The sequence below is a fragment of the Chanodichthys erythropterus genome, chromosome 8, assembly GCF_024489055.1.
Source record: "Chanodichthys erythropterus isolate Z2021 chromosome 8, ASM2448905v1, whole genome shotgun sequence".
In the NCBI taxonomy this organism is placed as follows: Eukaryota; Metazoa; Chordata; class Actinopteri; order Cypriniformes; family Xenocyprididae; genus Chanodichthys; species Chanodichthys erythropterus.
The window spans coordinates 39,335,993-39,348,871 of NC_090228.1; the positions used below are offsets into that span (position 1 = coordinate 39,335,993).

The 12,879-nt window shown below is 38.7% G+C and overlaps 1 protein-coding gene across 1 annotated transcript in view; it reads right to left on the minus strand.

The window, feature by feature from the left end:
* LOC137025235 (NACHT, LRR and PYD domains-containing protein 3-like) overlaps positions 1-12,879 on the minus strand; it is a 63,830-nt gene that overhangs the window by 23,480 nt on the left and 27,471 nt on the right. The window contains exons 6-7 of the mRNA XM_067393256.1: positions 6,708-6,881; positions 6,410-6,580 (exon numbers count right to left, since the gene is read on the minus strand). Coding sequence (XP_067249357.1) covers positions 6,410-6,580; positions 6,708-6,881 — 345 coding nt within the window. The remainder of the gene's footprint in view (positions 1-6,409; positions 6,581-6,707; positions 6,882-12,879) is intronic.

The following is a 12,879-nucleotide window of genomic DNA, read 5'->3' on the forward strand; positions in this document are numbered from 1 at the left end:
TAATAAATTTGCACAATGAAAGAATATTAATAGCCTGTCTTGTTTTGTCCTACCTATAATATGTTGTTGCTTCACCTGCGGAAGAAATGTCTTTAAATGTATTTAAATGTCTTTAAATGTATTTAAATTTAAATTATGTGTGTGTGTGTAGCCTATGTATTCCTTGTTTATCATTTTTTTGACATTACACATTTTAGCACAGAACTAAAATACTTTCTTGACTGTTGTCATGTCATAAGCTGTCATTAGATTACTGTGTGAATTTTTTTATTTGTGGATGACCCAATCAGGGTTCAGGATGTGACATTTTGAAATAAATGTTTTTTATATATTTTGGTTGCAGTGAGTTAATAAAAATGTAACTGGTTGTGTAAAATAGGCTCAAAATATCGAAATATTAATCGAATCGAATCATATCGTAATCGTATCGCAGAACTTTTTGAGGTATCAGAAAATATCGAATCGTTGGCTATGAGAATCGATATTGTATCGAATCGTGATGAACTGTCCGATTTACACCCCTACTCTGTAGTGGGGAGACATATATGAATATTGAGCAGTAAAGTAACACTGAAGTTAATGAAATAACGAGAACAGCTTGTGGTGCCGGGTGGATGGCCAATAAACAAGCAGCAGCCGAAATTTGGAACAACCGATCGGTAGGGCTCTCGCAACATCCGACGGGAGACCAAGGCTCACGGCATCGGACGGGTAAAGCCCTATCAGCCAAAAAGTGTTAGGTGGGGAAGGCTCTGTGGCCTAGGCTTAGATTGCTGAGCTTGAGCACCGAGAAAAGCTGTGGTGTGTGGCTGAGTAAAGGGAGGAAGAGTGGAGCCTCTCGTCTCGTCTTCTAGAGTTTACATCAAAAACATGATGGAGAGGAGATGTTATAAGAAAACGTGGTAAACAATGTACAGAGACATCCTTGATAACCTGCTCCAGAGAGCTTTAGACTTCAGACTGGGGTGAAGGTTCATCTTTCAACAGGACAATGACCCTAAGCACACAGCCAAGATAACAAAGGAGTGGCAACAGGACAACTCTGTGAATGTCCTTGAGTGGCCCAGCCAGAGCCCACACTTGAACCTGATTGAACATCTCTGGAGAGATCTGAAAATGGCTGTTCAACCATTCCCTTTTCAACCTGTTGGAGGTTGAAAGATTCTGCAAAGAATGGGAGAAACCACCCAAAAATAGGTTTGCCAAGCTTGTAGCATCATACTCAAAAAAACTTTAGTCTGTATTGGTGCCAAAGGTGCTTCAACAAAGTATTGAGCAAAGGCAGTGAATTCTCATGAACATGTGATTTTTTTTTTTTTTTCTAACAAAATTTTCAAACAAACTTCTTTCACATTGTCATTATGGAGTATTGTTTGTAGAATTTTGAGGAAAATAATACATTTACTCCAAATTAAAATAAGGAACAAAATGTGGAACAAATTAAGTGCTGTGAATACTTTCTGGATGCACTGTATTAAAATTCCATACTTTTCCAAAATGTGGAGGAACTAGTTATGGGCACTTTTTGAAAAATTCTTCATGAAGCTTTGAAACCTTTCAAACCAGTGATTCGGTGTAACATTCAGATTACTTATCAAACCACAAAAGTCAACCAATTTCAGTAAATGAGCCTTCGTGATCTTAAATGGTTTTAGAATGTTTCGAAATTTCAATGGTTTGCAGCTGAACACCTGATCTAGGATCAATTAGATTTCATGAATTTGTTGGATTTGTTGTTCATGAATTTCATGAACTCTTTTTTTTTTTAACAGTCTCTTATTGGTCTGATTAACCAAGCTCTCCATAAAACAAACCAAACTAGTTAAATTTAATAATTTAATAAAATAGCACATAGTATCAACACTTCATTTTAATGGTATTAGATCATTTGTTAATTAATTTATTAGATTGCACTTTTAATAAGATATTTGCATTTGCTTTATAAAATGTTTTCATGCATGCTTGAGTTTAATTTATGATGCATTTACACCCTTCTGACCAGCATGTGATGTTTTGAAGCACTCAAAATTATTTTTCATCATTTATTTTATTTTTAGTCTTTACATTACTTACCCATTTTTGTTCATTGTAAATCAGATACAGATGAAGTGGAATTTATTTTAATGCATTAGTGAGAACAAAATGTGTGTATGAAATTGTCCAACCAGTTTGTGCAGCGTCTCTTTAGCGGAGCTGGGTTTAAGTTACTTAAAAACAGAAACACATAACTTTCAGTTTCTGGTTAATTTTGTTGATAAATCTCAGGAAAGCACTGACAATAATTTCTTATTAATGATTCTGTGTGCTACTGTGCTTGCGATCTAACTGCATGTAATGTGCAAGAACAGTTTAAAATGTGTATTTTCTCTGGTTTTTTCAAAACCACAGCTTTTTCTATGCAGATTTTCAGAGACTCCTGTTGCATTGTTGTTGTGTAGATGGTAAAACCGGAGATTTTGGCTTGTGACATCAGAACCATTAATAACCTCTTTCCAGGCTTCTGATTGGTCAACATTGTCATGAGCCAGATTTGATTGCTCTTGTTTTTGGGTGTCTTTTCCGTTCTCTTTCGCTCACCTTTCATTTGTATCAGCTGTTTCCCATTACTGCTGGCATTCACGCTCCCGCGCACACACCTTTTCTGTGTCTTCGCGCTGATTGCACTGCCTACTTCTCCCTGCTCTTTGTTCTTGTCTGTGTCTGGGAATGGTTTGATGTGAGTGTGACGAGCTCTCGCTCATTAAACTTGACGCTATTTGTGTGTGTGTTAGCAGCTATTTATCTGAATCTAAGTCCCAGCCCAGAGCCGTCTGTGTTCCTGGCATCCTGTTCAGCTGTGCAACGTCTTACGGCGTGGTCGTTTCCATCTGCCAGCCTGGGCCTTCACTATCTGCCTATGCTTCACTTCTGTTGGACCACACTACAGTCGAGGATCTGTGACTCAGTAAGCTGCTGTATTGTCCTTTACTCTTCAGCTGCAGCACATCTTCTATATCGCGCATGGCAGTCTGCTTTTGTTTATTGTTGGGACTAAATAAACTGTTTCAAACTACCTTCCCCTCTGGGTCATTGACAGTCACCTGACAAACATGGTTTTACGATTAGGGTTATATCGCCACCTGTTAGTTTGGCATGCTCTTTCTATGTGGACATGATTTTTAGGAAAAACTGTTTATAAATACCTGTGTACTATACATGTGCCGATATTCTGTAATACGATATATCATGATAATAAATATGCACAATATTGTTATCATGGGCACTTCAAAATAATACTTCAAATTATTTATTACCAATTATTCAAATTTTTATAATACATTTTAAGAATACCTTTCCCCATCAACCATCTAGGATGCACAACACCACGGTATTCTGAAAGTGCATGTTCACTCTCTGACAACAGAGGGTGCTGATGGAACAGCAGAAATGCAACAGTAACCATGGAAACCCCATAAACAAAGCAGCTGTGCTACTGAACAGTATTTAAAATACTTCAAACAGCCATTCTGTTTTTTGTATTCGCAATGTTGTTCATCACAGCACCAAATACTTAATACTGAAAACTTAATAGGCTACTTATTTTCAAGCTTAAACATTTTAATATTTTAATGTGGACTAACACATGCCCTATAAAGTGTTCTGATTAGGATATTTGTTATTGTTCAGTAAAACTTCAATAATTATAGTAACAAGTTATTTCATTATTACCAAACTGACAATGAAAAATGCATATAAAGCATTTATTAATCTTAGTTAGTGTTAATTTCTTAGTTAATGTTTAATAAAATTTGCAGTTTTGCAGTTTAATCTGTTTGAAACATTTTACTTTGTCATTTTTTGTGTATTGCGTTATTGTATTTAAATGTTCAGAGTTCTTTTTGTTATGAGATAGTATAACAGGTTTAAGAACTCTATGACAACACTTTTTTTGCAACTTATTTAAATATTCTGATAATACCGTATACTGTGATAAAAGCTTAAGCAATTATCGCAACATGAAAATTTGATACCCTCTAGGATTAATCACTTTTTTCCTGATAACAGCGAAAAGAACTTATAATCATTGCCATTATTTGGCATACAGAAACAAGTACTATATGCTTAAAAATTGTAACGTTTATTTCTCTTTAAGTTGTAGTTTACGTATTTCAAATTCTGCCATTACTGTGTTTTGAGTGATTTGAGCAACCATGAACCACGCAAAACATACAAATTGAGTTTTTGATAGGATTTCCTATATTGAAAAATCACTCCCTGCCCTCCAGCCACATTTCGCGCTGCAGCAATGATGTCGTGCAAACAACCTATTGATACATGACTGCCCTGTCTGATGGTGGACTAACAGATCAGTCAATGTAGAAGAAATAATATTATTTCTTCTACAATTAATTCTCAAAACAAATATAAATATCTTAAATGAATTATAACCAATTATAAATAATTAATTATACTTCCCTTTGGACTAAAATGCTACACTGTAAATTTATATAATTATATAACAAAATTTGATAATGATACTGAGCCATATCATGTTCTCACTACAATGCATTGTTAGAATTCATTAAAAGTCCAGAATAATGCATTAAGCATTAATTAATGATTAACTTTTTCACAATTAAACATTAGTTAAGAATGAACACACTAGTAATGATGATTAACTTTACATTTTAAGGGTCTTGAATTATGCATATTTAAGCATGAATAAACTAGAAACTAATTATTTATTTGTTCATAATTATACATTAGTTAAGCATGGACACAATAGTAATTAATTATTAACCTAACATATAGTGTCACAGTCACCAGCACCAGCACTACGTTCAGCACCTGCACACAATCATCATCACCTGCACCTGAAGACCTTCACCGTCATTATCACTCATTAGCACTCCCTTCATAAGCAGTCACCTTGTTGTTGGAGTTGTGTTGTGTAAACTCCTGTTCCTGTATCTTCCATTGGATTGCCTAGTAAAGCCTTACTCTTTAATCTATCCTCCTTGTCGTGTGTATTCCTACAAAAGCAGCTCTAATGATGTATAGATGTAATTATATTTCTGTGCCATTCTATTAAGTTAACTGAACAACGAGCTACTGGTTATGTTTAATTATGGCTGGTTATGCAGTAATAAATTGCTAAAATAGTATAAAGACAACTTTTACAGACACAAAACATACTTTTTTTGTATGTTTAGATAAATGGTGAAAGATACAACATGGACGTATTGGCAACATTTAAACATAAACATATTACACTTACAGCAGTCCTCTCCAATGATAAATTATTCTGTATTAGGTACAGAGCAGAATTTAAGTTATTAATCCACGAAAATGGTATTCCACTTCACTTCCCTTCAAGGCATGTTGCAATCTGTGACAGATGTCAAGCTTTTTGAGGTGGCAATTTTTTAATTCATCACCATTGCATGATTTGTTTACGGTCACTGTTGAGGATGGAGATAAAGATCACTGGTTAATGCTTGAATGATTACAGAAATGTTATTCATTTTATGGATTTAAAGTGTAATTAGGTTTTGAAATTAGTTGTGCAAAAAGTTTTTATATTTGATTATTTTTAGTGCTGTCAATTTTGTATGTTTTAGTGTATTAAGATGTTAGTACATGTATGTGTAGTAGAACCACACTTTGCATAAATATACACATTCTCGCGAGATCATGTTGCAGAATAACTAAACCAAACAAGAATGTAAATAAGAACTTCTAGAATAAGAAGTCAAATTGCCTTTATTAGTACTCTATTAATGGCAGTTTAGCCCTAATTATTAGCTTATTGTGGTCAAACTTGAATATCACTCAATAAGTGCCATAATTAACGTGGATATACCTTTCAAATGTCTATTAATTTGTAAATAATATACCCTACTATATGTTAATCATTAATTACTTTTTTGTCCATGCTTAACTAATGCATGATTCAGGACCCTTAAAATGTAAAGTTAATTATTAATTACTGGTGTGTTCATTCTTAATGCTAAATTTTGAGCAAGTTAATCATTAATTAATGCTTAACTAATGCATTATTCTGGACCCATACAATAAAGTGTTACCAAAGAAAGGTTACCAGCCAAATGGCAAGTAACATAATTTCATATTTTTCATATAATTTTGGATGCTGGCTGAGATGCTATGGGTGTCCTGCACACACCCACTAGATGGTGCTGCTAGCTTGTGCTATTGGAAGCAATCCATGCTTGAATTGAATTAAACTGAATGTTTACATTTATGCAGTCCACATGGTACATACTTCTCAGATTGGAAAATACAGTTCATCTGTATGAATATGGAAAAAAAACTGCAAACATGTCTCTTGTTCATTAACATTCAAAGAACAGATGACACATTTGGTTCATTATAATAATATATTTTGTTAATTGAATGGAAAACCATTTACCTCAGTATCTCCAGCTGACAGTTTGGACTCTTCAATCCATCAGAAAGAAGCCTCACTCCTAAATCCTGAAGGTCATTGTAACTCACATCCAGCTCTCTCAGACAGTTTGAGGATTGCAGAACTGAAGACAAACTCTCACAAGACTGTGCAGTAAGATTACATAGGGGCAATCTGAATAACAAAAACACCATGTAGTTGCATACATAATAAGCTTCAACAGTGTGATTGTTAATAATAAATGCAAAAAACAAATAAACAAACAAAAAACAAAAACAAATTAAAGAATTTGAACTCAAACCTCAGTATCTCCAGATGACAGTTTTGACTCTTCAGTCCATCAGAAAGAAGCTTTACACCTGAATCTTGCAGGTCATTGTTACTCAGATCCATCACACTCAAGACAGAATTTGAAGATTGTAGAGCTGAAGACAAACTTTCACAACAATGACCAGTGAGATTACACCCATGTAGTCTGTGTAGAGATCAAAACAAACAGCAATATATATTTATATATGTTTACAGGTAGAGTTTATAATCTGGAGTGCACACAACCAAATTTCCAGTGTAAATTAATCTAGAAGCTAAAGTTTGTAAACAAAATTGGATGTTGGCTTGAGAAAGACTTAATGGGCAGCCTGAGTCAAAAGAGTCAACACACATGTCTGTTTGGTGTTCTGGAGCTGGCCCCAACACAAATAAAGAAAAGTAACAAATGATTATTTTGATGATCGATTAATCTATAAATTATTTTTTGGCCCCACTTTATATTAGGTGTCTTTAACTAAGTACTAACATTTAAATTAAAGTTTTTCTTGATTGCTTAAACACATTTCTTGAAACTATGTCTCATATTCTCAAAACACAAAGTAAACACAAATCCATAACATCTCACCCAATTCCCCAAACATCCTATTTTCAGGCCAAAATGAAGCTCTACACTCAAAACTATTCACTCTTGCTGAAAAAATAAACTTTGCCCTCAGACATCATAAACAAGCCCTAAAAAACACACACACTACCACATAGTCTTAAACACTGGTGAGATAAATTCAAAACAATACTACAAAAAACAGTAATAAGTTGTGTTGCTTGTGGTTCTCCCCCTCAAGGAACTTTTCACATGATGAACACGTGTATACATTTGCACATTTTTTATTCTTTAATGTACTGTACAGTACAATACACCAAAAAAAAAAAAAAAAAAAAAAAAAAAATTCTGCCCCAGCATCACATTTTTGGTCTGGGACTGGCCTGAGAATCTCATCAACATCACAGGATATACTGGCCCTATCCAGGCAGTGGGGGGAAATCCTCTTGCATGCCTGATCCACCCCTGGCACGCATCAACTGAAATGTCTAGTCAGGCTTCTTCCATTCCATCGTCTCTGTGTTCTAAAAAAACAGAAGTACTGATTACTGTAACTGTAACACATCTTTTTTACAAAATGGAAGCAGACAGAAACTCTACCTGTATATAAGGCAGTTTGATGCATGTGTTGTAACAGAGTACAGCACTCAGAAGTTACAGTAGAGTACACTGAGGTACATCTTCTGTTTTCCTTCCTGAAGATTCTTATGTTTGAGGCGATGGTGAAGTAACTTAAGTTTGGCTGAACTCATTGCCCAGCCTCCCTCATAGTCATACCATGGTCAAGGACATGTTTCAGCTGAGACTCCTTGTTTCCTTGCACCTCATCCTCATCCTCCTCCTTCACCTCTTCCTCCGCTCCTTACCGTTTTTGCTCATCCTCTTCCTCCTCCTCCTCCTCCTCCTCTCTGGTGTCCTTGACCTTTTCAATTACGTCTTTCTGGATCCATAGTTCCAAAACTGAATGAACTGACTCGGGCTCTTTTATCTCTCTATTGAAGGTTCTGATTGATGTGTGATCAATTTTGACTCTTAGTGTTTCCACGTAGGTGTGCTAATTGAGCTCAAGCTATGCTGACTTGAGTGAACAATATTGAATGATAGTGCTTTCTAAATGACAACATGGTGTAGGCAATGAGAAATGAAGGGATTTGTGTCTAGAGTTTTGCAGTGACAGTTCAACAAATCTGATTCATGTGTCAAAACAGGGGAATAGTGTTTATAGTTTAGGGAAATTGGTGTGCTTTTTGATAAATGGCGTTATGGTTTTGAAAATTTAGTTCAAAAGCCTGATAATAGTGTTTTAGCAATTGAGAAAAACTGTATTCATTTAATTATTGTGTAAATGTTTTTACATTGTACTTAAATTTTTTTAAAATACCTGCATGTATCTACAGCTTTAGTTATTTCTATAATCACACAAGGACACCTAATATAGAATGTGACCATTTTTTCAATCTGTTATTTTCTGATTAGTCAAATATAGTGGCTTATCAGTATAACCTTAAGTAACCTACAAATAAATATTAACTGTAAATTATGTTGTTAATATTTCAAGGTTTATTTAAACATTTTGTCATTATAATTACAAATAATAATAAAAAAATCCCAACATGGAAAATAATGTGCCAATATTTAAAAGGGCATTTAACAGTAATATATCAGTAATAGAAATATGCATGCTGCTTTCACCGTCACTGTTTGGGACTGACAACAGCATTTGCTCATACGTGAGTTTTGAAATGTTTTCTTCATTCAGAAGATTAAGTATCTGCTTGAATACTATCTATGAAGGAACGGCTGAAGTCATGACTGATTTAAGAGGAGCGGCTCGTGAGTTGTTTGAATGGGTGCCTGCATGGGCAACATTAGTGCCCACTTGCCATATTGCCATCAATTTATTAGTCATGGACACAGTGTTTCATATTTGAAAAATTGTTTAATATGCATTTATATGTATGTCTTTGTGTTGATGGGGGCAACAGAATAAAATAGGAGCTATAGGTTACATATAGGTTACTATATTATAGGTTACTACTTATTAGTTTACAGTTGTTAGAATGATTAGGAATCGGCAAAATGGCTAAGCATCCCAATACAGTGGATTATTATTTCTCTAAGAAAACAAAAACAACTGATGGAGGACAGGTAACTGAGCAGACAAATGTCAGTCATTCAGATTATGAGATTCAGAATTCCCGATGTGAGCCGTCTGCTCCACAGCAATTTGGAGCGGTTAGTGAGGCCTCCTCTGACAGCGAGAGTCATGAACGAGATCCAGTTCATGGACCCAAAACGTCTGCAAACTTTATTGACTATTGGGATTTATGAATGGCTTGAATATAGTCCCATCATTGATCAGGATGTCCAAGCAGCGATTAAAGGGCCCTCACACCCATGCCATCATCACCCGGTGGCTTTAGGAAAACAGAGCACGGTGGGCAATATGCATTTAAGTATACAAATATAGGACGACAACGTCAGTAATTTGTATTTGCCTCACTTCCTGCTACCAGCTGGTGGCGATATGACTATAACTAAATGTTGGCATGTAGATGTCTTATCAAGCCAGGACTCTTATTAAACATGTGAAGTTTGAGGCAGATTGGACATTGTATGCTTGAGTTACAACAACGTCCTGTTTCATGATGATAAAAGCATGCTTTAGCATTCCGCTAAGTGTTGTTTTAGAATGTTTGTAGCATTTTTAGCACTCAATTGCATATTTTAGTATGTTGCTAGTAGTGCCCCACAGCGTTAAACATGTCACTTCCTGTTGCCAGGAATATTTGTTTGAATATGAATTTGTTGTTTTTATATAGTTTTTATGGTGCTGTGGAATGCTGTATGGAAATATTTGAATATGGAAAATTTGAATACATCGCATTGTCATACATGGTGAATTAAAGGAAACTTCAAGCATCAGTTAAGGCTCTCGGATCCAAGGGGTTGCTATTCAATATATTGATTTAAATTTTGTAAGACAATTTTTTTTGTCAAGAAAGACAGCATGCAGGAGGCATGAATCTTCATGAATAATGCTGTGATTCACACCTGAGAAGATAAGACCCACATAATGACCTGCATAATGACAAGTATAATGAGCCCTTTCAGTCAGGTAGGCTATGTGAGGGGAAACTAAAAAAAAAAAATCAAAGTACAAAGTACAAAGTTCAAATTCAGAATATAGTTAACAATATAAGTGAGACACATTCTGAATAAATGAGGGCACATTTTGAGTTTACAGTTTTACCTGGAAATAAATCCTGTTAAAAGATGAACATCACTTACCTGGCATTCCAAGGTGTTTGGTGTATCTGCACTGGAGGAAAAAAAAAAAAAAACATTCTTGCTTCCAGTCAGTGATTCTCTAATCTGTGAGATAAAAGAAAAACCCTTTGTGAGCATGCTGATAACAGGATCATATCAGCAATTGTATTAACGTTAATATAATGTCCACTATTGACAGAAAACATGATTTTTTAGTGTTGTTATGCATGCATGTATTTTTTCACATCATGTGAAGAAAATTTTGTATAGGCATACATTTACAATTACAGTATCAAAAGATTGGACACATTAATATTTATAATGTTTTTGAAATAAGTTTCATGATCATCAAGCCTGCATTTATTTGATAAAAAAACAGCAATACTGTGAAATAATATTACAATTTAAAGGTGCCGTAGAACGCATATGTTGTGAATGGGAGACTCAGGCGGGAGATCCAAGTGCAGCGTTTATTAAAGTAGAGTGGTCGTACAGGCAGGGTCAAACCAGGAACAAACAGGAACAGTGAGGAACAGGCAGAATCGTAGTCAAGGGGACAGGCAATGATCAGGACAGGCAGCAATGGGTCAAAAACAGGGAACAGGCAGTAACGGCAACAGGGAACAGGCAGTAACGGCAACAAGGAACAGGCAGACAGGGAATACAGAGAAACGCTTGGAATTGCAACAACAGTTAAACAATACTTCGCGGTGAGGTGGTGTGAGTGGAAGTCCTTTATAGTCCTGATAATGAGCAGCAGCTGGGTGTGGTGATTAGTGATTAGTGTTAAGTGTGTGCAGGTGAGTGGCAGAGAGGATGATGGGAGATGTAGTCCGGGAACTGACAGGAACAGACGGTGATCATGACATAACGCCCCCCTCCCGGAAGGCGCGTCCTCGCGACCTAAAGGAACAGCTAGGGAGGGGGGGGGGGGGGTGGGTGCATTGGAGATCTAACAGTAGCCGGGAACGGGATCTCCAATGCAGCCCCAGGGACTCAGGCAGCCACGGTGGGTCAGGTGGCTCGGGCGGCCACGGCAGGTTAGGTGGCCTGGGCGGCCACGGCAGGTCGGGTGGTTCGGACAGCCACAGCAGGTCAGGTGGCTCGGGCGGCCACGGCAGGTCAGGTGATACGGACAGCCACGGCAGGTCAGGTGGCTTGGACGGCCACGGCAGGACAGAGTCCATACATGGCCCTAGTGGCCTACAGTCCATGAATGGCCCTAGTGGGCTACAGTCCATAAATGGCCGTAACAGTTCAAAGGCCCATAACGGCCATGGTTGAGCAGGGTCCCCACCCACAAGCTCCCCACCCTCAGGTACACTGCCCCCCCCCAAAAAGTTATTGGGGATTTCAGTGGAGCCCGTAGCGGGTTTGTGGGCAAGGAGTTCGGGTGGTTCCGGCAGGGCAAGGTGTTTGAGTGGCGCCGGCAGGGCTGGAAGCTTGGATGGCGCTGGCAGGGCTGGAAGCTTGGGTGCTGCTGGCAGGGCTGGAAGCGTGGATGACGCTGGCAGCGCAAGGAGCTTGAGCGGTGCTGGCAGAGCAAGGAGCTTGGGTGGCGCTGGCAGAGCGAGGAGCACAGGTGGCGCCGGCAGGGCGAGGAGCTCAGGTGGCGCCGGCAGAGCGAGGAGCTCAGGTGGCGCCGGCAGAGCGAGGAGCTCAGGTGGCGCCGGCAGAGCGAGGAGCTCGGGTGGCGCCGGCAGGGCGAGGCGTTTGGGCGGAGCAGGGGAGACCTCTGGAATGGTCCCCAGGCCCACAGCGGCCTCTTGAAGGGCATCGGCGTCTTGAGGAGAGGAGGACGCCTTCTTCCTCCTCCTCCTCCTCTTTTTCCGAGGGTGAGTCGATGATTCACCGGTTGGAGCGGGTTCAGGAGTAGACTCACTGGCTGAGGCGGATTCTGGAGCGGACTTAATGGCTGGAACGTCCCCTACCTCCGTGAGCACCGAAGGGGCGGCCATCTTGCCCGTAGGCACTGGCAAAGCAGCCATCTTGTCCATTGCGTCCAGGGCGCTTGAGAGCGTAGCAACCGGCGAGCTTGAGAGCGTTGCAACAGGCGAGCTTGAGAGCGTTGCAACAGGCGAGCTTGAGAGCGTAGCAACCGGCGAGCTTGAGAGCGTAGCAACCGGCGAGCTTGAGAGCGTTGCAACAGGCGAGCTTGAGAGCGTTGCAACAGGCGAGCTTGAGAGCGTTGCAACAGGCGAGCTTGAGAGCGTTGCAACAGGCAGGCTTGAGAGCGAAGCGTCCGGCAGGCTTGAGAGCGAAGCGTCAGGCTGGCTTGAGAGCGAAGCGGCCGGCGGGCTTGAGAGCGAAGCGTCCGGCGAGGACTTGGGGA